Below are 27,158 nucleotides of genomic sequence, written 5' to 3'. Positions count from 1 at the left end.
TATCAAGCAGCTACTTACTGCGCATGCGTACAAATCTTCCTGGTTGTTACTGAGGTGATTGTTGCTCACCAAACCATAAGCAAACGACAGAACGCAATGGCGAACTACAAGGTAAGATGTGGCTGGTGTGAACGCGGCCCTGTCATATCCGTTACTACTCTATACAGAAATGGGAATATGCACGACTTCTGCTGTTCTACCGAGGCGTTAGAGATATTAGTTCAGTGCATTGCATAGGCTCAGACTGCAGCACCAGGTGTGCACTGTATATGTCCCAATCTCCAGGGTTTTACAAGCTTGCAGTGGGTTAATTCATGAAAATAGTAGTTTGTGTGGCATATTTGCTCCAGAGACCGTTGGACATCAGGTCAAGCTGCCTTTTGTTTTGGTCATTTTTACAGAAAAGTGATGGATATTATATTATTATTATTAAAGCACCATTCATTCCATGGTGGATATGGTTGTGCCGAGGTAGTAATAGGAAGGCATGGAGACGCATTACAGGCATTGTGCAAATACACATACATGCTACCAATTTATGGGGGAGATTTATCAAAACTGGCTTATTTGCCTGTAGAAACCAATTAGATTCCACCTTTCATTTTCCAAAGGAGCTCTGAAAAATGAAAGGTGGATTCTGATTGGTTGCTATGGGCAACTAAGGCTAGCTTCACACTAGCATTCGAGAGATCCGGCCGCGTGCAGCGGTTTTAGACTAGCTGATTCTCATCATTAGAGATGAGCGAATTTCAGGTTATGAAATTCGTTCACGCTTAGTTTACTGGTTAAAGGTGAATTAAATTGCGTTATAGATTCCGTTACCACGGACCACAATGCAATTCTATGACGGAATGCATAACGGAATGCTTTTAGAGGCCTTCCGTTATTCATTCCGTCATAATAGAAGTCTATGGCCTGCATAACGGATCTGTCCCGTTTCCATTATGCAGGAGAGGACTTGGGATCAGCAGAGGACTTGGGATCAGCAGAGGACTTGGGATCAGCAGAGGACTTGGGATCAGCAGAGGACTCACCTGCGTAACGGAAACAGGACGGATCCGTTATGCAGCCCATAGACTTCCCTTATGATGGAATGAATAACGGAATGGCTCTAAAGACATTCCTTTATGAATTCCGTCATAGAATTGCGTTATGGTCCGTGGTAACGGAATCCATAACGCAATTCACATTTTACCACCAAACAAAGTGTGAACGAATTTCAAAATATTAAATTTGCTCATCTCTACTCATCATATTTAATGGGGCCGGACGGCATTCATGTAGTTTCCAGCAGGAGTGTAGCTATAGGGGGTGCAGAGGTAGTAGTCACTACCAGGCCCAGGAGCCTGAGGGGGTCCAAAGACCCTTGTGCTGTATAAGGGTACTTTCACACTAGCGTTTTTCTTTTCCAGCATAGAGTTCCGTCACAAGGGCTCTATACCGCAAAAGAACTGATCAGGCATATCCCCATGTATTCTGAATGGGAAGTAATCCGTTCAGGATGTCTTCAGTTCAGTCATTTTGACTGATCAGGCAAAAGATAAAACCGCAGCATGCTACGGTTTTATCTTTGGCAAAAAAAACTGAAGACTTGCCTGAATGCCGGGTCCGTCATTTTTCCCCATAGGAATGTATTAGTGCCCTATCCGGCATTCAAAAATAGCGGAATGCCGGATCCGTCCTTCCGGTCTTCGCATGACAAGCGGAGAGATGGATCCGTTCTTGCAATGCATTTGTGAGACAGATCTCACAAATGCTTTCAGTCACATCCAGATCGGCGGATCACACTGCCGCAAGTGTGAAAATAGCCTAAGACACCAGTATTATAGAAAGTGCATTCATATAATACTCGCTCATTCCTACTGGTCAATTTACACCTCTGGCTGGAGGGAAGGGGTTAGGTCAAGAATTTGGAATGGGGGGGGCTGTTTAAATTTTTGTGTCGAGCTGCACAAAAGCTATGTACTTCCCTGACCACAAAACACTAACCCTGGGTTCACACCTGAGCGTTCTGAAAGGAGCGCTCTGTATGCGCGATTGTACGGGCGTTTACAAGCGTGCATACAGAGACAAGCGAACGCCCATTGTCGCGCGTTCCCGAAAGTCTATGTACCGGAACGCGCGACAAAACGCCCCAAAGAAGCTCAAGTACTTGTTTAAGCGTCTGGCGTTTTACAGCGCGATCGTACGCGCTGTAAAACGCCCAGGTGAGAACCATTCCCATAGGGAAGCATTGGTTTCTCCTTGTGCGTTTTACAGCGCGTAGGAACGCGCTGTAAAACGCTCAGGTGTGAACTTAGGGTAAAGGAAGGGGGGGCCCCAAGCTGAACTCTTGCACAAGGGCCCATGAGCCTTAGGCCGAATGCACACTATACGAGTGTATTACTGTAGTGCAGCGGCGGCATGAAGCGCACAGCGTCATAGCAACCAATGACGCCATGCGCTCCTGCTCTGAACAGGAATCCAGCCCGGCATACCACGGACCGCTCTCGGCCGCGGAACACGGCCGTGTGCATTCGGCCTTAGGCTAGGGCTACACGGCGAAATGTGTCACGTGGCATATAGGGTACAACTACACTGCAAATGTCGCGCAACATATTTTGTAATGGTAGTTAATGGTGTCACGGTGCCACACCAGATTCGCACAAAAATCCATCCTGGATGGATTTTTTGCGACTGTCAGGTCGCAGTGCAACACCATTGACGACCATTATAAAAATTGTCGCACGACAACTATCGTCATGTAGCCCTAGCCTTAAGCTACTCCCCTGGTTTCCAGTAATGCTAGATCCAGAGAGATTCCCCCGAATGCTAGTGTGAAACTAGTCTAAGTGTCCATTCACACGCCCATTCACACATTGAGCTGTCCGATTTTTTTTTCAGGACCCATTGAAAATGAATGGGTACAGATCTGGTCCAGATCTGTTCCGCAAAAAACGGAACAGATCAGGAAAGAAACAACGGACGTGTGAATGGACCCTAAGGGTACTTTCACACTTGCGGCAGAGGATTCCGGCAGGCAGTTCCGTCGCCAGAACTGCCTGCCGGATCCGTCAGTACATATGCAAAATTATGGCATTTATCAGGATCCTGATCCGTATGACAAATGCATTGAAATGCCGGATCCGTCTCTCCGGTGTCATCCGGAAAAACGGATTCGGCATTTATTTTTTTCACATTTTTTGCGGTCTGAGCATGCGCAGACCACAATGGCGGATCTGTTTTGCCGGAATTAATGCTTTTCAATGGGAAAAAATGCCGGATCCGGCATTCCGGCAAGTGTTCATGAATTTTGGACGGAGATAAAACCATAGCATGCTGCGGTATTATCTCTGTCCTGAAAAGGCAAAAAGACTGAACTGAAGACATTCTGATCGGATTACTCTCCATTCAGAATGCATGGGGATATGTCTGATCAGTTCTTTTCTGGTATAGAGCCCCTAGGACGGAACTCAGCGCTGGAAAAGAATAACGCTAGTGTGAAAGTACCCTTACTGCTCCAGCCATGTGGAGGTTAAAAGGTCGGGGTAAGGATATGTTCACATGTAGCAGCTGAGGTTCTAATAAGGGTTAAATGTGTTTCACCTGGTTAATAAAAAGACACCTCAGCTGCTTCGTTTGCACATACCCCAATAAAGCCAGGTGTGCAGGGAGGCTGGTGTAGGACCTGACATGGTAGCTGGAATGTGCTCCAAATGTGAAGCCACTGAAAACCACACTCCCTTGCAAGCTGCAGCTGTTTTCTATGAAAATTGATTGCCAATTGCTTGTTCGTTCATGGCTGCATGGTTATGGCCATTAACCCCTTAACACCCAGCGCCGGGTCTGCAGGGCTCTGGGGAAGGATCGGGGGGGCCTCGCGGCACCATGCCTGCTGTTACTGGCAGGCAGCCATGCCGGGTAAGGGCAGCATGGTGTTGCATCGCCCCCCTTCAGCTGCAAGCTGCGATTGGCCGATCAATGAGACCGGCACATCGCAGCGCAGAAAGCTGTCAGAGGCAACGGGGAGGGTCGGGAGGAGGTGGCAGGTGCTGAACAAATCGGCATCGGTCACCTCCGAGGTGAGGCAGTGCACACCAGTGTTTTGGGTCCCCTGCCAGCACTGCAATTGGCTGGAACAACGCTCCAGCCAATGGCAGCGCTATAGCCACACAGGAAGAGGCAGAACCTTTCTAGCTGGTGACTGCAAGCAGAGGTTCTGTGCTGCTTGCTGGGACTTGTGGCTGCTGAAAAGAAAGAATGAATAACATCTGTAATAGCTGCACAGATTATTTTTTAAACCATAAACCACTCTCCGTCCCTGTCCCCCCATCCCCATCCTTTTTTATTTTTATTTTTTTATTTTTTTATGGACGCCATTTGGTCTGTGTGCTTTTTTTGGTCTTTTTATTCTTTTACAATTTTTCCAGCACCACTTTTTCTGCGTGCGAGCTGTGACCGCCAAGTACTGTTCAGTGCGTACCTGCCTGATCAGCACCTGCGGATTATTTGTGCTGATTTTTTGGCACATTTCTTCTTTTAAAAGAAGAAAAAAGTAGTATAGTAGTATACTTTAGTATAAATATATATAGAGTTTTATATATATATATGTAACATTTTCTAGCCAGTGCTCACTGTAGTGAATTTTTGTACTACAATTTTTGCAGGCACGCTCGATCTGTGTGCGAGTTGCAGAGCACAAATCAGTAGTGTGCTCCATAGCATCTGCATATTTTTTTGCTTGTTTTTTTTTGTTTGTTTTATTTACATTTTTTATTTTTTTGGTGTGAAAAAAGAGATGCAGTTAGTGGTAGTTAGAGATATATATTTCAGTTAGGACTCCTGCACATGACTGTTGGTGTCCTGTTGCCGTATTGCGGACCGCATTTGTGGATCTGCAATACAGGGGCACCATTCCGTGTGCATTCCGCATCACGGATGCGGACCCATTCACTTCAATGGGTCCGCAAATTCGGATATGCGGAATGGTACGGAACTCTACGGAAGCACTACGGAGTGCTTCTGTGGGGTATCGTCCTGTACTTCCATTCTGCAATCCGTTCCGCAATTCGCGCCGCAGCACGGCCACGGGGCGCACACGTTCGTGTGCAGGAGACCTTAGTGTGAGTTTAGGTTTTTGCAGAAGACTTAAAGGTGGGAAGACAATGTAATAGAGCAGCACAAAATGCCAGCAGAATGCTTGGATGTATAGGGAGAGGTATAAGCAGTAGAAAGAGTGAAGTGCTTATGCCGCTGTACAGAACACTGGTGAGACCTCACTTGGAGTATTGTGCGCAGTACTGGAGGCCATATCTCCAGAAGGATATAGATACTCTAGAGAGAGTTCAGAGAAGAGCTACTAAACTAGTACATGGATTGCAGGATAAAACTTACCAGGAAAGGTTAAAGGACCTTAACATGTATAGCTTGGAAGAAAGACGAGACAGAGGGGATATGATAGAAACTTTTAAATACATAAAGGGAATCAACAAGGTAAAAGAGGAGAGAATATTTAAAAGAAGAAAAACTACCACAAGAGGACACAGTTTTAAATTAGAGGGGCAAAGGTTTAAAAGTAATATCAGGAAGTATTACTTTACTGAGAGAGTAGTGGATGCATGGAATAGCCTTCCTGCAGAAGTGGTAGCTGCAAATACAGTGAAGGGGTTTAAGCATGCATGGGATAGGCATAAGGCCATCCTTCATATAAGATAGGGCCGGGGGCTATCCATAGTATTCAGTATATTGGACAGACTAGATGGGCCAAATGGTTCTTATCTGCCGACACATTCTATGTTTCTATGCAGGAACACACCATCTGCGTGCATGCATTTTGCAGAGCCCTGTAGTGCATTTTTATACTACAGTTTTTGCACGCACACACGATCTGTGTGCGTACGTGCTGCAGAGCACCTATCAGTGCTCAGTAGCATCTGCACATAAAAAATATTTTTTTTTTCGTTTTTTTTCCCCCCAAAATTTTGGGTGTGAAAAAAGACCTGCAGTTAGTGGTAGTTACCTTCGTAGATAGATATATAAATTTCAGTTAGTGTGAGTTTAGGTTTTTGCACGAACGCACCATCTGCGTACGTGCATTTTGCAACCACTGAGCACCAATCAGTAATGTCCAATACGGATTGTGTCTGCCCAGTTTGCACTGCAAGCTTTTTTTTTTTACAACTTTTCTTCTAAATGTAATTTCAAATTTATTACAAGCCCCTTCACGTGTGAAAACACCACATACACACCCCACACTAAATAAAGGTTTACACATTTCACACATCACACCCCAATAAAATAAAAATGGCCCGTCCGTCCCAACGAGTATACTCAGCAGAAGAGGCATACGCCATGCTTGCCTCCGATACGGAGGATGCCACTTTCCTCTACATCATCATCATCCGCTGATGAGGGACCCTCTAGAACAGGGGTACTCAACTAGTTTTATTAAAGGTCCACATACCGGGGTCTGCAGTCAGATGAAGGTCCGAGCTGAACGCCAACAGTAAAGATGCCATGCGATCATGTGATCCATGCGCGTGGGGCGCTCTGACGTTATAGTGGAGCGCCCCGGGTAAGTCCCAGAATTAGTAATGGCCACATTAGTGCCCCAGTAAGAATAATGTCCCCATTAGTGCCCCCAGTAAGAGTAGTGCCCCCCTTCTCTGCTTTTGTAAAAAAAAAAAAAATAATTAGCATTCACCTGGCTGCGGTGAACATTCGCTGCTGACTGCACGCTCAGGACCGGTGCTCTAACGTGATGACGTCTTGTAGGTCCTGTCTTGAGCTTCTAGTCAGCAGGGAGTGTTCTCCACAGCGTGAGCAAATGGAGGTACTGTAATTTTATTAATTTTTTTACTAGCACAAGTATCGGTGGAGGTAAAGGCTGTACTAATGGGCGTTCCATGATGGAAGCGCTCATTAGTAAGGGTACTTTCACATTTGCAGCAGGACGGATCCGACAGGCTGCTCACCCCGTCAGATCCATCTTGCCACTACTTTGCCGTGCCGCTGCTCTGTGCCCATCGACTATAATGGGGATGGGGGCAGAGCTACGGCGCAGCACGGTGAGAGGCCGCCAGACTAAAAAGTTCTACATGTCCGACTTTTTAATCTGGCGGCCTCACGCCGTGCACTGCCATGTTGCGCCGTAGCTCCACTCCCGCTATAGTCAATGGGGAGTGGCAGTCCGGCGAAATAACGGCAGGACGGATCTGACAGGGTGAGCAGCCTGTTGGATCCGTCCTGCCGCAAGTGTGAAAGTACCCTAACAGTCCTTACAGGAAAATTCTAGCACCGGCAAGGGAACTAAAATACCAGCCTTGCTGGTGAACTACTGGCCGGGTGGCAACCCAAGCCACAGAACAGACATATAATAGTTTTGTTCCGCATCCAATTCCCATTATTGGGAAGCTCCTCCTCCTGCACGGTACAGTGTGCAGGAGAGGAGGAGCGCTCTGAAGGATGGCCGGGGTCCGAACAACTGGCGGCCGCGGTCCGTATTTGGACCGCGGTCCGCCAGTTGAGTACCCCTGCTCTAGAAGGCACCCCAGGGTAGCAGAGGAGGCAGTCCCCCAGAGTGAGGCCACATAGACCCCCACCCCCTGACGATTATCAGCCCCAAATTCCTGTTTGGAATCCAAAAATTGACTGCACGGGCTTCACACAAATTGATTTGTTCAAAATCTTTTTCTCAGAAGATTTTATAAATTTGATGGTGACCCAAACAAACTTATATGCCCAGCAATTTATTTCCCAGAACCCTACTTTGCCATATGCTAGACCCCTAGGTTGGACCCCAGTAAGTGTAGCAGAAATGATGACATTTTGGGGACTCGTGCTGCATATGGGCGTTGTAAAAAAAAAAACAACCATTAGACAATATTGGAGTTCGGACATTTTCTACCAGACTCCAATTTAGGGTCCATTCACACGTCTGTAGTGTATTGCGGATCCGCAATACACCCGGCCGGCATCCCCATAGAAATGCCTATTGTCTGCAATTGCGGACAAGAATAGGACATGCTCTATTTTCTTGCGGAGCTGTGGACCGGAAGATTGGGGGCGCGCTCCGGAAATGTGGATGCGGAGAGCACATAGTGTGCTCTCCGCATCTCTTCTGGCCCCATAGAGAATGAATAGGCCCGCACCCGTTCCGCACAATTGCGGAACGGGTGCGGACAACACTTGCGGATGTGTGAATGGAGCCTTACAGTCAGACCATGACCTGGAATCGATTTGATTCAATTTGGAAATTTCTACACTACAACGACAATGCACAGTGCCCACCCCAAAACGACCCAACATGTCACCTGTCATTGACCACTTCAGCACCAAGTTTGCTGAGGTGTACAACCCCGATAAAAATGTCTGTGTAGATGAGTCCCTATTACTGTTCAAAGGGAGGATTAGATTCCGCCAGTACCTGCCTAGCAAACAGGCAAGGTATGGCATAAAGATAGAAACTTTGAAAGAGAGTAGCTCCAGGTACACCCACAAGTTCCGCATTTATGAAGGGAAGGATTCCAAGATAAAAACCCCAGAATGCCCCCCCCCCCCCCCATCCTAAGAGTTAGAGGGAAGATCGTGTGGGACTTACTGTACCCTCTGCTGGATAAGGGTTACCACCTCTGTGGATAACTATTATACCAGCATACCCCTGCAAGAGGGACTGTGGCTTGTGGCACAGTGCGCACAAATCAGAGAGGCCTAGATCCCTGGTAGGGAAACCACTGAGAATGGGTAAAGGTAGGGCTCTCCTCCATGAGAACATGCTGGTGGTTAAGCACAAGGACAAGAGGGACATCCTTGTACTGACCAACATTCACACTAACGCCAGCTCCCCTGCCCCTGTACGTGGTACATCAACCACTACACCCAAACAAGTTTGTATCCTGGACTACAACAGGCACATGGGAGGGGTGGATCTTGCAGATCAACTTATGAAGCCCAACAGTGCCACACGAAAAACGAAAGTGTGGTACAAAAAGCTGGCCGTACACATTGCCTTCTGTACAATGTGCAATGCGTACGTGCCATTTCATTCTGCAGGCCACACGGGAACTTTCCTTCAGTTCCAAGAGGTGGTTATCAAGGCCCTAATTTTTCAAAGCAGGCCGGGAAGGTTCCCACTACTTCTGGAAGTCAAGGTGCCGGTGTTGTATCAGGGCAACAATTTCCAGGTCAAGTCCCCCAGACAGCAAGGAAGGGAAGGACCCCAAAAAGATGCAGGGTGTTTTAGAAAAGGGGGATAAGGAAAGACACCATTTACCACTGTAAAACCTGGCCTGTGCATGCAGGAGTGTTTCAGAATCTACCAAATCCATGCAGTATTAATTTAATTTCATCCATGATGTACCCTGTAGTTTTACCAATTTACTATAAGACGCACCTAGGTTTTTGAGGAGGAAAATAAGAAAAAAAAATGTTTTTAACCAAAAGGTGTGCTTTTGGTGGGTTTTGAACTAATGGTGGTCTGTGGCTGGCACTGTTATGGGGGGGGGGGGCAACTGTGGCTGGCACTGTTATGGGGGGGGGGGGCAACTGTGGCTGGCACTGTTATGGGGGGGGCAACTGTGGCTGGCACTGTTATGGGGGGGGGGCATCTGTGGCTGGCACTGTTATGGGGGGGGGCATCTGTGGCTGGCACTGTTATGGGGGGGGGGGCATCTGTGGCTGGCACTGTTATGGGGGGGGGGGCATCTGTGGCTGGCACTGTTATGGGGGGGCATCTGTGGTTGGCACTGTTATGGGGGGGCATCTGTGGCTGGCACTGTTATGGGGGGGCATCTGTGGCTGGCACTTATGGGGGGGCATCTGTGGCTGGTGTGTGTCATGCTATGCTATGTGTCATCCACAGTTCCCCCCAATAAGTGTCCCTGTGTAGTGTGAATCACCCCCACTGCCGGGCCCCGCTGCCATTCAAAACTAGATGCCGGCCCCCAGCCCCTCCGCCCTCCTCAGTGATACACCTGCCGACCTCGCTGTGCAGCATGCGGTCGGCGGTGTATCATGGTAAACTGCAGCATTCGCCCCTCAAGATGCACTGCAATTTTCCCCCCTAAAAAGTGCGTCTTAGGCCTCATGCACACGACCGTGCCGTTTTTTGCGGTCCTCAAACCGCGAATTTCCCAAAAACTGAAGCCGCCCGTGTTGCCTTCCGCAATTTGCGGAACGGAATGGGCGCCGGTAATATAAATGCCTATTCTTGTCCGCAAAGCGCGGACAAGAATAGGACATGTTATATTTTTTTAGCGGGGCCGCGGAACGGAGCCATGGATGCGGACAGCACACAGAGTGCTGTCCGCATCTTTTGCGGCCCCATTGAAGTGAATGGATCCGCATCCGAGCCGCCAAAACGGCGGCTCGGATGCGGACCCAAACAACGGTCGTGTGCATGAGGCCTAATAAAGTGAAAAATACGGTATATCTCTGATTTAGTCCGCATAGCTTACAGATCCACTTTTCACCAACCAATACATATTTATTTCTGTGAAACACCTGTTAGGTCAAAAGTGCCATTTCCACCCCTTAAAATGTTCGTAAGGAGGTGCTCTTTCCGAAATGGGGTCACTTGTTGGGGTTTTTCATTTCTGGGGACCTCAGTAATTTATTTAATGCGACATGGCACCTAAAATCCATGTCTGTTTATTCAGGCCTGTCAGCAAAAATCATATTTAGCTGTTTGACTCTAGAGCCCTGCTGTGCGTCTGTACAGAAGGCTACAAGCACATATGGGGTGTTTGCAAAATGGGGAACATATACTGGGGTGCATTTTCTCCTTTAACCCCTTGTGAAAGTGAAAAATTGCGGTCTGCTAGTATTTTTTCATTTTTACAAATGTGTACTTTGAATACCTTTCTCTAGTATATCTGCCTTCTGCGAGACACCTGTTTGCTGAAAAGTACCCTTTCCACCACTTAAAATGTTCGTACGGGGGTGCTCTTTCCGAAATGGGGTCACTTGTTGGGGTTTTCTATTTCTCGGGACCTCAGGAATATATTTAATGTGACATGGCAGCTAAAATAAATGTCTGGCAATTCAGGCCTGTCAGCAAAATCCATATTTAGCAGTTTGACTCTAGAGCCCTGCCATGCACCCATACATTATTTTTTGAGCACATATGGGTGGCGGCATATTCGGGGGGAAATGGGGAACAAAATGTGACAGCTTGTGAAAGTGAAAAATGTGGGTGTAAAGCAACTTTTTCTGGAATTTTCTTTTTATTTTCACAGCCAATCGTTTCCTAATTCTGTGAAACGCCCGAGGGGTCAAAGTGCTCACTACACACTTTGAAATATTCTGTGAGGGGTGTGGTTTCTGGAATGGGGTCACGTTTTGGGGGTTTCCACTGTAGGGCCACCTCAGGGTGTCTTCATATACGACATAGCTCCCAATTACCATTCCAGCAAAATCTGCTCTCCAAAAGCCATATGGTGCTCCTTCCACTCTGAAGCCTGCTGTGCGCCCATACATCAGTTTTTGAGCACATATGGGGTGTTTCTCTAAGGCCTCTTTCACACTTGCGTTGTTGGGATCCGGCATGCACTTCCGTTGCCGGAGGTGCCTGCCGGATCCGTAACAACGCAAGTGTACTGAAAGCATTTGAAGACGGAACCGTCTTCCAAATGCTTTCAGTGTTACTATGGCACCCAGGACGCTATTAAAGTCCTGGTTGCCATAGTAGGAGCGGGGAGCGGGGGAGCGGTATACTTACAGTCCGTGCGGCTCCCCGGGCGCTCCAGAATGACGTCAGAGCGCCCCATGCGCATGGATGACGTGATCCATGTGATCACGTGATCCATGCGCTTGGGGCGCCCTGACGTCACTCTGGAGCGCCCGGGGAGCCGCACGGACGGTAAGTATACTGCTCCCCCGCTCCCCGCTACACTTACCATGGCTGTCAGGACTTTAGCGTCCCGGTAGCCATGGAAGCTATTCAGAAAAAGCTAAACGTCGGGTCCGGCAATGCGCCGAAACGACGTTTAGCTTAAGGCCGGATCCGGATCAATGCCTTTCAATGGGCATTGATCCCGGATCCGGCCTTGCGGCAAGTCTTCAGGATTTTTGGCCGGAGCAAAAAGCGCAGCATGCTGCGGTATTTTCTCCGGCCAAAAAACGTTCCGTACCGGAACTGAAGACATCCTGATGCATCCTGAACGGATTACTCTCCATTCAGAATGCATTAGGATAATCCTGATCAGGATTCTTCCGGCATAGAGCCCCGACGACGGAACTCTATGCCGGAAGACAATAACGCAAGTGTGAAAGAGCCCTAAACTCCAGATTCAGGGTAATAGATTTTGCGTTTTGTTTGGCTGTTAACCCTTGATGTGTTGCAGAAAAAAATTGATTAAAATCTGCAAAAAAAAGTGAAATTTTAAAACTTCATTTTCATTTAATTCTCGTGGGACACCTAAATGGTTAGCAAAATTTATAAAACCAGTTTTGAATAGCTTGCGGGTGTAGTTTCTAAAATGGGGTGATTTTATGGGTGGTTTCCAATATGTAAGCCCCACAAAGTGACTTCATAACTGAACTGGTCCTGAAAAAATTAGGGTTTGGAAATGTTCTTAAAAATTTTAAGATTTGCTTCTAAGCCTTGTAATGTCCACAAAAAATAAAATGTCATCGTCAAAATGATCCAAACATAAAGTAGACATATGGGGAATGTAAAGTAATAACTATTTTTGGAGGTATTAATATCTATTATAAAAGTAGAGAAATTGAAATTTGGAAATTTTTCCACATTTTTGGTAAATATGGTATTTTTTTTTAATAAATAAAAATGAATTTTTTTTACTCCATTTTACCAGTGTAATGAAGTACAATATGTGACGAGAAAACAATCTCAGAATGGCCTGGATAAGTAAAAGCGTTTTAAAGTTATCACCACAGATTTGCTAAAAATGGCCTGGGCAGAAAGGTGAAAAATGGCCCGATTCTGAAAGGGTTAATGATCTCAATGTGAGCCAATGGGGGATATTTATTAAAACTAGTCTAAAGTAAAACTGGCTTAGGGTACTTTCACACTAGCGTTATTTTTCCGGCCAAATTCCTGGAACACTACCGCACTTGCCGAATCCGGCATGAATTTCCATAGAGATGTATTAATGCTTTTGATCTTTGAAAAAAAATTAAATACTGGATCTGTTATTCCGGATGAGACTGATCCGGTATATCACCGGATCAGTCTAACTGATTTCCGTTTGCATACGGTTTACCGATTCCGGCAGGCAGTTCCGTTGCCGGAACTGCCTGCCGGATCCGAACAATGCTAGTGTGAAAGTACCCTTATTTGCCCATAGCAACCAATCAGGTTCCACTTTTAATTTTTCAGAGCTCCTTTGGAAACTGAAAGGTAGAATCTGATTGGTTGCTATGGGCAATTAAGCCAGTTTTCCTTTGGACAATCCCCCCCCCCCCCCCCCAATATGTTTTTGTGAAAATAAAGAATATTTAGACTTTTGCTTTCCTTTTGTGCCTAGGCAGCAGATTCCAAAAGGGAACAGTTCAGAAGATACCTGGAGAAGGCTGGTGTCCTGGACACGCTTACTAAAGGTGAGGAGCATAGATTTGGCTCTACAATGGTAGAGATGGTGACAGTACCAGGACTTGTTCACACAAATAGATTTTACATCAGTATTTGTATAATGGAAACATTGTGTCTCTTCTGTTCTGGATCCACTTCTGGCTTTAGCTACAAATATTGATTTAAAACATTAACCACATACTGACTGCATGAAAGTGGCCTAGAATACAGTTCCATATTTTGGAAGCAATGTTTCTCTGGGGGGGAAGAGGCACCTTTAATACCTCCTAGAGAAAATACCTGTGTATGGAAAAGGCATACTCTGGGGTACTGTACACTATGGCTTCATAGATTTCTGTGGGTGCCATATTACCGGTCCATACAACACAGATCTGTAATTGTGCATGAAAGACAAAACTAAAAGTGGCCCCCATGTTGTACGTGGGTCCAAACTGACTGCGGGACAAATACAAGTAGGCTGGGCTAGCGGTACCATAGTGCAGCACAAACAACTGCCCCAGCAGAACCCAGTACCACAATGCAGCACAAATAAAATACCTCTCTCTCCAGAACATGCCCTGCCATGTTCTGTCCTCCTCCAGTTGTATCTAACTTAGATATGGAGAGGGGGTTGAGGAGGTGAGAATTGGGCCAAACATCAAGCAAGCCCTACCTTCAGCATGCTGCCTGGTCATACCATCATCCTGTTATGTCTCCTCTAATGCAGATGTTCTTTTTGCTCATCTCCATTTGGACCACACCGCCCTGACAACTTGTTTCGACCAGGTCTTGTCTTTCCAGTTTGTCACATAGATGTATTAGATTCACTTTTCCATCATCCTTAAACACAAACCGCCCCCCCGTCCTGTTGCCCTAACAGTGTCATCCAGGTGCCACCCGAACACGTCCTCTATGCTCCCCAGTGCGCCCAAACACTGTACTGCAGAAAAAATATAGTAGTAATAATGTCCCCTGTAGTGCTCCCAGAATACCCTGAGTAATAATTATGCCCATATAGTGCCTTCATATTAATTGACTATAGTTCCCCTGTAATAATGTTCATATAGGGCCCTTGTATTTAATTATGCCCCCTATAATACCCCAGTAATAATGCTGACAGTAACATTGGTGCTCCAAGTATTAATAATGCCCTATAGCACCACCAGTAATAATAATGCTTCCTATTGTTCCCCCAGTATTATAAATGTTCCCAGCATTAATAATGTTCCCCATAGTACCTCCATCACTAATAATGTCCCCTATTGTGCCCGCAGTCATCAGTGCCCCGTTATTAGACAAGTTGCCATGATGCCTCCAGTATAAGACATGTCCCCATAGTACGCTATTTGGTGCCCAAGTGGCCAGGTAATAAATCTAATACTCACCTGGGTCCTGTTACCCGATGGCATTTGTAGAGATGCCTCAGTCCTAGGAGGTCATTATGATGTCATTGTGCCACCTGAGAACTGGGTACAGGTAGTCATGATGATGTCATCACTTAGCAACCCTCTGTCTCATAGGCTTCAGACCTAATAGCCACAGTATTCAACTGTTTCTTTCTGCTTTACAGTGAATCCCTCTGGAAGCTGCTCTGACAGCTGGATGTGTAGCCCTCATCTCTGAACTCTTCCTGAGAGGTTAACTAATTTATGCCATATTCTTATCAGTTTGAGGCTGCATTCACAGGAACGTGGTGTCGCCTTGCCCGTGTTGCGGGCTGCAATCCACAGGTCTGCAAAACATGGGCACCAGCCGTGTAAACTACGCATTGCAGTATGGACCCATCTTGCAGATGGCCGACCCATTGAAGTCAATAGGTCTGCACTGTGATGCAGAGTTCAGCGGTGCCTGTGTTTTTCGGACCTGTAGTTTGCAGTCCACAAAATGGGCATTAGCTATTTATCAGCTGTCAGGAGTTCAGAGATAAGGTCTACAGATCAAGTCATTAGAGCATCTCCCTGACAAGTTCATTGTAAAACAGACAGCAATAATCGTCTGATAAACGAAAAGGTATTGAACATTTTTAATGAAGACTAAATAAGTAAAATTCTATGATTTTTTTCCCCCAGGGTGTTCATAGCCTTTAAGGATTTGCTGTACTTTCACACCATTTCATTTATTAGACAATCGTGTAACTAACAAATTCCTTAATCGCATCATTTAAAAATATGCATTCATCCACCTGAAAAAAAGCTGTAAAGTCATTGGCACAAGGGTCTCAATTCCACCTAATTTGCAGTCCACTACCAGTTGTCAGGCAAGATCGGTCCCTAGTAACAGAGACTCGGACGACTGCTCACAGGAAATGAGGGTGTCAGTTAGCATAGATCCTGAGCCTGATAAAAGAACTGCTTCTGCACAGCTTTTGGATATTATAGGAACCTCCTGTGTGTCTGTAAGTGTGTTTTCACCCTTGATATCTGCTCTGTGAGCTCCAGAGTTAAAAACAAATATAGTGAGAAGTAAGGGAAATATGTCTCAGCAGTACAGTGCTGGCCTTCACAGAATAGAGATGCTTCTTAGTGAAATGCATCTAGCTGTGCAGCTGAAAGAGACATTAGGCAAGCCCAACAAATTCCTTCACAGTTATGATTGTAGAAGAAGTACAACCATTATGCAATTTTTTTTTTTTTTTTTTTTTTTTTTTAACTCGGGTACACTTTAAAGAAAATTGTGGATGGGGTATAGCAGGAGCTGGTGTGACCTCCTACAACCCCACAGTTCTGATCTGATGCTTGCGCCTTGTCTGCATCTACGGGACCGACTGTGGATCCTCTGATCCGAACTCACTGCGTCATAGTAATTTATGATAGTCAGTTCCTGTCTGATCATGGGTCTATTGTACTGTGCTCAGTATAGTACAATAGATCTGCCATCAAACGGCAACTGACTATCATAAATTACTATGATGCAGTCAGTTCGGGTCAGAGGAGCAATGGCTGGTCCAGAAGATGCGGCCAACATATGGACCATGTTTATGGACAGAGCACGGTCGTGTGAATAAGCCCTTATCCAGCCCACTTGTTATGATGACTGGTGTATGAAACTCTAGTCTTTAGAACAGGGGTAGGCAACCTTCGGCACTCCAGCTTTTGTGAAACTACAACTCCCAGCATGCATACTTCTACTCTTCTAAGAACTCACATAGAAATGAATGGAGCATGCTGGGAATTGTAGTTTCACAACAGCTGGAGTGCCAAAGGTTGCTGATCCCTGCTTTAGAAGTTTCCCTTTTTATATTATTGAAAGTATTAGGATACATGCTGACAGCTGTTTGAGAAGGATGGCCTGTGGACGCCGTGGCCTTCTCCAGCTTTTCCTAGGCCAGTAACGACACGTTCATTGGACACATGGCCTAGGAGTAGCTCGGCCCCATAGAAGTGAATGGGGCTGAGCGCAATACCAAGCATGGCCACTATACTATGTACGGTGCTGTGCCTGGTAAGCTGCGAGAAGACTGCTGCACTCGCAGGAGCACCGCTGCCTTCTCAATCAGCTGATCGACAGGGTCCCTGTCGGAAAACCCTTTTATAGTGGATGCCATGTATTTCTTAATTTTTTTTTTCCTGGAAAAATATTTATGGAAGGGACTGTCTAGTTTCCTGGGACTTTTGAGAAGATAGGCAAGTCATGCTCTCACTTACATACTAACATTCGCAGGTCCCTGTGAAATGTTTCTACCCTTCAGTGCTATTCAGATATTTTTGTAAGATTGAACTTGTAAGTGTGCTTTATGAGACACACTTGGGTATATACACACGGCAGTGTAGTTTATGCTGATTGTCCAAGCGGTTTTCACTTGCGGATTTTGTCATGGGTTTTGACACGATTCGCCTCCGATCTAACCCCTTGCATTGAAATCTGCACTAAAAATCCACACAATTGATATGCTGCCGATTTTAAAGTCCCCATCGCAGGCCAATATCCAAGCAGAAAATTTCTGCGCCATCTCCATGAGATTTTGAAAACATGTGCGCCGTGTGGCAGGACCCTTAGGGTGCTCACACACGTTCAGGTTTTTTGATACAGTTTTTGAAGCCAAAACCAGTAGTGGATTTAAAAAAGTGGAGAAGTTGTACCTGTCCTTTAACACTTTCTCTCCTACTATGATCCACACCTGATTTTTGCTTCAAAAACTGCATCAAAAAGCCTGAACGTGTGTCAGCACCCTTAGGAGAATCAGTAAAAGGTAATGGAACCTGCAAAACTGTTACTTGTAGCATCCAGTGAGGCTGTAGTGTATGTCTTGTATGTTCCAGCATGACTTTAGTCATTTTGAGTCCTTGGAGGGAATCTGTCACCAGTGACTTCTCTATCCAGCTGTGGTCTCCCTGATTGAACATGTTCTTCTTTTGTTGATCCGAGGCTTAATTCCCAAGTTATGCTTTTTCTTAATATACAAATTAGACTTTTGGTGCAATGAGGGCGTCACCATTGCGCTTGTTGCACCCAAGCTCCACTCCTTTTTGTGGCCAGCCCCTCTCTCAGCTCTTTGCCACTGCCTAGTCCTGTCGGTCAAACCAGCAAGGGTGGGACTGGCCACAGAAAGGTCCAACAAGCACAGTGGCGACACCCTCACTGCACCAAAGGCCTAATCTGTGACTGATGCCTCATATAAACATACAAAAACAGCGTGAACCACAGCTACATGCCTATACACGTTGGATAAGGAGGTCGCTGGTGACGGATTCCATTTCAATTCTTTGTCTATTCAAGCACTTGGTCGACATCTGCGTCAGAAGTTCTGCTGTTGATGGAAAACATAATGCAGTATAATGACGAGTACCATGATTGACCCTGACAGACCCTATTACTAGACGGCGGGGGTCAATCATGTGATGGATCCCGCTCTGATCCGATGACGAAGCAGAAAACTAGAAATGACAATGCAGATGTGAACCAGTTTTAGAAGTCGGATCACTTTTGAAGCTTGCAGTTTTGCTGTGCACAAAACTAACCTATTTTGTTTGGACAATTTTTATGCATGGGTCCAAAAATACTATAAAATGCAAATAAATGTTCATTCTCTGTTGCAGTATTGGTTGAACTGTATGAAGAGCCAGAAAAGCCGAATAATGCATTGGAGTATCCTTTCTATGCATAACATTTTGTCATCCAAATGGGTAAAACGTTTCCATTACCAATATTGATGACCTATCCCCTATCAGCCCGGTGAGGGTGTACTAAGCACAGCGTCCTTCATTGTACAGCCTCGGTGGTTAGTAATTCAGCTCAATACCAGTCACTTGAATTGGACTCAGCTGCAACATCTCCGGCCGAGGAAGAGGCTGCAGTGCTCCCCTGAGTGCCACGGCCACTTCCACCAGCTGAATGGTGGACACCCCTACCCCCCCCCCCCTTCCACACCAATTGGATATTGATGACCTATCCTGAAGATAGATCATCAATATTTAAACTTTGGAAAACCCCTTTAAAGCCAGTCGGATTATTCATTTTTTCCCTACTGACAATTACTAACACAGTGATTGGAACTCCCGAAGAAATTAATAGAGAAGGGGCCTTGTATGAACTGGTAAATCTCCATTCACAGTGACTGCGGGTTAGGGGTACCTATTCTGGAGATGGGTGTGGGGCCAGGGGTATGGTATGCATTTATTTTTAAACCCCTTTAGGCCCCATGCACACGAGCGCATATGTTGTGATCCACAAACCATGAATACCAGCTGTAAGAATGCTGCCATTTTTTTCCACCTCCTGTAGAACTGTCCTATTCTTGTCCACAAAACGGCCAAGAATAGGACATGTTCTATCTCTTTTTGTGGGGCCGCAGAACAAACATATGGATGCGGACAGCGCACGGTTGAAATAAATGGGTCTGCATCCAATCCGCAAAAAATGTGAATTTGATGTGGTTGGAAAATACGATTGTGAGCCTGTGCCCTTAGTGCTGCCACAGTACTAGTATTTAGGAGGGGTCATTTGTGGCTTGCAACATTTTATTATAGTGTGGCTTTTTTTTTTTTTCTTTTTTTTGTTTTCTTTTCTTAATGAGAAGCTTATGGGAAAACGCCACACCCAGGACATGCTGCAAATTGGAAAAAAAACATCAAAGGATCAAATGCCACTACCAATTTTTTTTTTATAAAAGAGTGTTCTAATTGCTTATTGGCCAACATAGCACGTCAGTAGTTTATTTAATGAAAAACCTGCAGCCCACCCCTAGAATCTAGTATACACATGGTATATATGAATGTTTGGTACATTACTGAATAGAGGCACTTCCACCAATAGATAGAGATATATATATATATATATATATATATATATATATATATATATATATATCTCTATCTATCTCTCTATCTATATCTCTATCTCTCTATTAGAGAAAAGGTCAGGCAGCACTCCTTTTTCACAATTATACGGTGCCCGCGGTGGTCCCTCGATACAGGACGGATAAACAAATAAAGAAAGTCCGCAGCACTCCTTGAAGTAAAAAATGTGCAGTTTATTCACACGTCAGAAAATTGACAACGTTTCAGTTCTTTCACAGAACCTTTCTCAAGTCAAGTGAACATAAAGTGCATACGTGCATGTTTAAATACATTTTCACATTGTGTCCAATTAATTCATTAATTAATACAACTGCCGTGCACTCCCCTCACAGGCTAAGCTACATTCCACATAATTGGCTCCACATGTTCCCATAGGTGCCAGTAGATCTATGTATATATACTAATACATTCAATAGTGACCATTTATTATCGTGATAAGTGTATACAAGTGCATATAATAAAGTGCAAGGTGCGTTAAATCAGCTTAACCAAACTTTTCTGATACCTTGCTGAGGGTTTTTCCACGGAGATATATCAGGAGAGGACGTCTAAGCTTATGTGGAAGCACGCTATTCTTCCGTGTCTCCTCCTCCTCAATGCGCATGTGTCAGTCCTTCCCCCTTTGTGACGCAGTACATATCTATCATGCGTCCATAATAGGCGGAGACCCAGCGTAGTGACGCGCGATCATCCGGGTCAGCACCCAACGTGCATGTCATTCATGCGCCAGCGTACTACGCCAGACGTCCGCGCCACATCACCAGTCTACTCAACCATTTTACATTCGGGCACTCATCAGGACAATATATTCCATCTCTATTCCTCCCTATAGTCTCCGTTACATAACCCCTTCAGCAGGCACAGATAAAAATCTGAATAACTATTCAGACAATACATGTATATAAACATATCACAATTTAACGTGGATACATCCCTGTAGCTTTCATTGGGTCCACCTCATACAGACAACGGAACATACATCAGACTACAGATCTCATGAACAGATGTCAGCTGACCATTCCTCCTGTCACCCTGAATTCGACATTTAACCCTTTGGGTTTCAGAGTATCCAGCCGGATAGGGTTAAATGTCGAATTCAGGGTGACAGGAGGAATGGTCAGCTGATATCTGAACATGAGATCTGTAGTCTGATGTATGTTCCGTTGTCTGTATGAGGTGGAGCCAATGAAAGCTACAGGGATGTATCCACGTTAAATTGTGATATGTTTATATACATGTATTGTCTGAATAGTTATTCAGATTTTTATCTGTGCCTGCTGAAGGGGTTATGGTTGAGTAGACTGGTGATATGGCGCGGACGTCTGGCGTAGTACGCTGGCACATGAATGACATGCGCGTTGGGTGCTGACCCGGATGATCGCGCGTCACTACGCTGGGTCTCCGCCTATTATGGACGCATGATAGATATGTACTGCGTCACAAAGGGGGAAGGACTGACACATGCGCATTGAGGAGGAGGAGACACGGAAGAATAGCGTGCTTCCACATAAGCTTAGACGTCCTCTCCTGATATATCTCCGTGGAAAAACCCTCAGCAAGGTATCAGAAAAGTTTGGTTAAGCTGATTTAACGCACCTTGCACTTTATTATATGCACTTGTATACACTTATCACGATAATAAATGGTCACTATTGAATGTATTAGTATATATACATAGATCTACTGGCACCTATGGGAACATGTGGAGCCAATTATGTGGAATATAGCTTATCCTATGAGGGGAGTGCACGGCAGTTGTATTAATTAATGAATTAATTGGACACAATGTGAAAATGTATTTAAACATGCACGTATGCACTTTATGTTCACTTGACTTGAGAAAGGTTCTGTGAGAGAACTGAAACGTTGTCAATTTTCTGACGTGTGAATAAACTGCACATTTTTTACTTCAAGGAGTGCTGCGGACTTTCTTTATTTGTGTGTGTCTGTGTATATATATATATATATATATATAATCTCAAAAAAATAAAGGGAACACTTAAACAACACAATGTAACTCCAAGTCAATCACACTTCTGTGAAATCAAACTGTCCACTTAGGAAGCAACACTGAGTGACAATCAATTTCACATGCTGTTGTGCAAATGAGTTAGACAACAGGTGGAAATTATAGGCAATTAGCAAGACACCCCCAATAAAGGAGTGGTTCTGCAGGTGGTGACCACAGATCACTTCTCAGTTCCTATGCTTCCTGGCTGATGTTTTGGTCACTTTTGAATGCTGGCGGTGCTTTTACTCTAGTGGTAGCATGAGACGGAGTCTACAACCCACACAAGTGGCTCAGGTAGTGCAGCTTATCCAGGATGGCACATCAATGCGAGCTGTGGCAAGAAGGTTTGCTGTGTCTGTCAGCGTAGTGTCCAGAGCATGGTGGCGCTACCAGGAGACAGGCCAGTACATCAGGAGATGTGGAGGAGGCCGTAGGAGGGCAACAACCCAGCAGCAGGATCGCTACCTCTGCCTTTGTGCAAGGAGGGACAGAAGGAGCACTGCCAGAGCCCTGCAAAATGACCTCCAGCAGGCCACAAATGTGCATGTGTCTGCTCAAACTGTCAGAAACAGACTCCATGAGGGTAATATGAGGGCCCGACGTCCATAGGTGGGGGTTGTGCTTACAGCCCAACACCGTGCAGGACGTTTGGCATTTGCCAGAGAACACCAAGATTGGCAAATTCGCCACTGGCGCCCTGTGCTCTTCACAGATGAAAGCAGGTTCACACTGAGCACATGTGACAGACGTGACAGAGTCTGGAGACGCCGTGGAGAACGTTCTGCTGCCTGCAACATCCTCCAGCATGACCGGTTTGGCATTGGGTCAGTAATGGTGTGGGGTGGCATTTCTTTGGAGGGCTGCACAGCCCTACATGTGCTTGCCAGAGGTAGCCTGACTGCCATTAGGTACCGAGATGAGATCCTCAGACCCCTTGTGAGACCATATGCTGGTGCGGTTGGCCCTGGGTTCTTCCTAATGCAAGACAATGCTAGACCTCATGTGGCTGGAGTGTGTCAGCAGTTCCTGCAAGACGAAGGCATTGATGCTATGGACTGGCCCGCCCGTTCCCCAGACTTGAATCCAATTGAGCACATCTGGGACATCATGTCTCGCTCTATCCACCAACGTCACGTTGCACCACAGACTGTCCAGGAGTTGGCAGATGCTTTAGTCCAGGTCTGGGAGGAGATCCCTCAGGAGACTGTCCGCCACCTCATCAGGAGCATGCACAGGCGTTGTAGGGAGGTCAGACAGGCATGTGGAGGCCGCACACACTATTGAGCCTCATTTTGACTTGTTTTAAGGACATTACATCAAAGTTAGATCAGCCTGTAGTGTGTTTTTCCACTTTAATTTTGAGTGTGACTCCAAATCCAGACCTCCATGGGTTGAAAAATTTGATTTCCATTTTTAAATTTTTGTGTGATTTTGTTGTCAGCACATTCAACTATGTAAAGAACAAAGTATTTCAGAAGAATATTTAATTAACTCAGATCTAGGATGTGTTATTTTTGTGTTCCCTTTATTTTTTTGAGCAGTATATATATTTACACTCGCCTAAAGAATTATTAGGAACACCTGTTCTATTTCTCATTAATGCAATTATCTAGTCAACCAATCACATGGCAGTTGCTTCAATGCATTTAGGGGGGTGGTCCTGGTCAAGACAATCTCCTGAACTCCAAACTGAATGTCAGAATGGGAAAGAAAGGTGATTTAAGCAATTTTGAGCGTGGCATGGTTGTTGGTGCCAGACGGGCCGGTCTGAGTATTTCACAATCTGCTCAGTTACTGGGATTTTCACGCACAACCATTTCTAGGGTTTACAAAGAATGGTGTGAAAAGGGAAAAACATCCAGTATGCGGCAGTCCTGTGGGCAAAAATGCCTTGTGGATGCTAGAGGTCAGAGGAGAATGGGCCGACTGATTCAAGCTGATAGAAGAGCATTTGGGATGTGGTGGAACGGGAGCTTCGTGCCCTGGATGTGCATCCCTCAAATCTCCATCAACTGCAAGATGCTATCCTATCAATATGGGCCAACATTTCTAAAGAATGCTATCAGAACCTTGTTGAATCGATGCCACGTAGAATTAAGGCAGTTCTGAAGGCAAAAGGGGGTCCAACACCGTATTAGTAATTCTTTAGGTGAGTGTGTGTGTGTGTGTGTGTGTGTGTGTGTGTGTGTGTATATATATATATATATATATATTAGAGATCGACCGATTATCGGTTTTACCGATATTATCGGCCGATATTCAGGATTTTGACTGTTTTCGGTATCTATTTTGCCGATATTCCGATAACGTGTGGGGAACACAGATCGCGCTGCTCTGTGCTCTCCGTGTTCCCTCAGCAGCACAGGGGAGAAGGAAGCAGTGTCTCCCTCCCCCTGTGATGCTGCTGCCGCCAATTAGAGGAGAGAGGACAAAAGAAGGGGGGGGGCTGTGGCCACCGCTCCACCAATGAAGATAAGTCTTTCATTAATTCATATACAGGAGGCGGGAGCTGGCTGCAGAATCACATAGCCGGCTCCCGACCTCTATGAGCGGTAGCTGCGATCTGCGGTAATTAACCCCTTAGGTGCCGCGGATCGCAGCTACCGCTCATAGAGGTCAGGAGCCGGCTATGTGATTCTGCAGCCAGCTCCCGCCTCCTGTATATGAATAAATGAGAGATTTATGTTCATTGGTGGCACAGTGCGCCCCCCACCCCCTCCCCCATATTAAAAACATTGGTGGCGCAGTGCGCCCCCCACCCCAGTATTAAAAACATTGGTGGCGCAGTGCGCCCCCCCACCCCCCCAGTTTTAATCATTGGTGGCAGTGGCCACGGGGTCCCCTCCTCCGATCGGAACCCCAACAGTGTAATCCTGGGGCTCCGATCAGTTACCATGGCAGCCAGAACGCTATTGAAGCCCTGGCTGCCATGGTAAGCTCCATGCTGCTGTGTGCAAAGAGCACAGAGCAGCAGGGACAGTGTGAGATCATATTCACCCTGATAGAGATCTATCAGGGTGAATAGGACAAGGGTTCTAGTCCCTAAGGGGGCTAAAAGTTAGTAAAAAAAATAAAATAAAAATATTAAGTATAAATGAAAAAGAAAGATTTACAAAAAAAATAAAATACACGTTAACAATAAACATATTAATTTTCAGCAGATTTTTGTAGGAATTTTTATTTATTTTTAATGAAAATTCCCAGAAAATCGGTATAAATTATCGGCTATCGGCCTGAAAGTTCACAAATTATTGGTATCGGCCCTAAAAAAATCGATATCGGTCAATCCCTTTCGATACCCAATCGATACTTTTATGCCAGTATCAACTCTGTATCGTGATGTTCGTATCCTTAATGGTGTATCCAGCTTTCTAAAACAGCACATGGGAGCTGCCGGCCCTGAAACACCAGATGTAGAGGCTTTACGCTTGGAAATCGCAGAACTGAAACAAAAGTATGAAGCTGTTCTAGAAGAGAACAAAGAACTGAAAGCAAAGGTTAGCTCCTCTCCTGCTCTGTTTTCCTCCCCTTATCATTCCTTGTCTAATATGGCTGAGCATTTGTGAGCTCAGAGCTCCTCACGGGTAACGTGGATAGGGGACAGGAGAAGGTTCCTGGGCCAGAAATAAGTGTGACCAGGCAAATCAACTCCACGCAATGTCTTCTCTATTCAAACACTGCACCTGCACTAAACTCCCAGCAGCGCAAGTGCAGATGGCACATGTGGTGCAACTGAATGGAGGAGACATCGCATGGAGGTGATCTGCCTGGTCACATGACTCTACATCAGCAGCCATTTTATGGACAGCACTAAAGACTTGGCAAACCTAATGTAATATAAAAAAATGGGACAGAATATCAACAGAGACTATATTAGTAAGTGACATATAGTCATTTTACATACACATTGGTGAACAGTCACCAGAAAGTGGCCAACCCCTTTAAGCAGCAGCATGATGTAAGGACCCAAGTATCCGAGTTGGCTGTGCAGTCCATGTGTGAAGACAATTCTCGTGGAAAATTTACAAAACCGGTGTAAAGGAAAACTGGCTTGGGTCCCAATAGCAGCCAATAAGATTTCACCTTTTACTTTCCAAGGGAACGCTGAAAAATAAAAGGTGGAATCTGATTGGTTGCTGTGGACAGCTAAGGGGGAGTTCACATCACCGTTTCATTTTCTGTTCTTCTAATCAGTCAGAAGAACAAAAAAACAAGAACCTGTAAAAAAACAGATCCTGTTGCATCAGTTGGCATCCATTTAAGCCATTACCGTGTGAGATCCATTTTTTTTAGACAGAAAAAAAAAGTCCTGCATGTAGTATATATTATTTTTTCAGTCTAAAAAAGCGGATCTCAGAAGTAAATGGCTCTGATGCCAACTGATGCAACAAGATGTTTTTACAGGATCCTGTTTTCTGATGGATCACAAAAAAGGAAAATGAAATGGAGATGTGAACTTTCACCAAGGGCTCATGCATACGATAGTGTGTGGCCCCTGCCCGTATTGCGGCCTCTGCACCACAAAAAAAATGTTCTATTTTTATTGCGGTGCAGACTGAATCTTGCGGATTGTGGACCCATTCCAGTGAATGGGCCTGCAAATGGCTTGCACACACTCGGTGCCAGAGCATTGCGGACAGCAGTATGGGCACAGGGCACCCACAGATTTGCTTAAAAAGCCCATTTTGATAAATCTTGCCCACTGACTCGAGGACCCATTTACACAGGCCAATAGAGCAGGTATAGTGATCAGGAACATGTTGCTCCTCATCATGTCTGCTTGTGAGCCCCATTTACATGTAGCAATGATCACTGCTGTATGGGGATGAACGATTTCTGCTACGATCAATTGCCCCCATACGGTTTTCTTGTGTGTTGGCAGCACATTCCTGTGCCCCAGACAACCTGACAAACAATCTTCTGCTAATACATTTATACAGGTCAATTGTTAGGAACAAGCTCTGGTGGAGATGAAATCCAAGCTTGATCCTTGGTTACACACTGGAGAGGAGCACTGCTTGCAGAGGAGTCTGGGAAGACTATCCCATAAACAATTAGAGAGGGCACCATTCTTTGCCTCCATGTGGAATAAGTGTTCCATGTACGGCTGCATTTAGATTTGTGTCCTGCGCTCACGTATATTTCTATAGTAACTTTTTTTCTTTTTCTTCTTGCAGCTTAGTCAGCTTGAACCTCACACAGATGAAAAACGCCCGGAGTAACAGCCCTGATTTCTAGCACTGGATATGTAAATAATGAATGACCCTAGGATTTCTTATTATATTTTGGGCACAAATGTTCAGTTGTTTATAGTCCTAAATAAACCACTTGTCTTCTGCAA

The 27,158-nt window shown here is 45.4% G+C and overlaps 1 protein-coding gene across 1 annotated transcript; it reads left to right on the top strand.

Moving 5' to 3' along the window:
• On the top strand, window positions 1–27,158 carry LOC120993409 (MYC binding protein). The gene is made up of 5 exons (XM_040421916.1): window positions 1–111; window positions 13,467–13,539; window positions 18,547–18,595; window positions 25,185–25,314; window positions 26,995–27,158. Exons 1-5 carry the CDS (start codon window positions 97–99, stop codon window positions 27,037–27,039), a joined length of 312 nt encoding a protein of 103 aa, XP_040277850.1. The 5' UTR covers window positions 1–96; the 3' UTR covers window positions 27,040–27,158.

The sequence above is a fragment of the Bufo bufo genome, chromosome 3 (assembly GCF_905171765.1).
Source record: "Bufo bufo chromosome 3, aBufBuf1.1, whole genome shotgun sequence".
Classification (NCBI taxonomy): Eukaryota; Metazoa; Chordata; class Amphibia; order Anura; family Bufonidae; genus Bufo; species Bufo bufo.
This window is presented reverse-complemented; position numbering and strand designations above follow the sequence as displayed.

Excerpts from the sequence above, each read along its gene's own strand:
- LOC120993409 (XM_040421916.1), top strand. Across the intron at positions 13,540-18,546 it reads CCTGGACACGCTTACTAAAG|TATTGGTTGAACTGTATGAA; the intron begins GTGAGGAGCATA and ends TCTCTGTTGCAG. Across the intron at positions 25,315-26,994 it reads ACAAAGAACTGAAAGCAAAG|CTTAGTCAGCTTGAACCTCA; the intron begins GTTAGCTCCTCT and ends TTCTTCTTGCAG.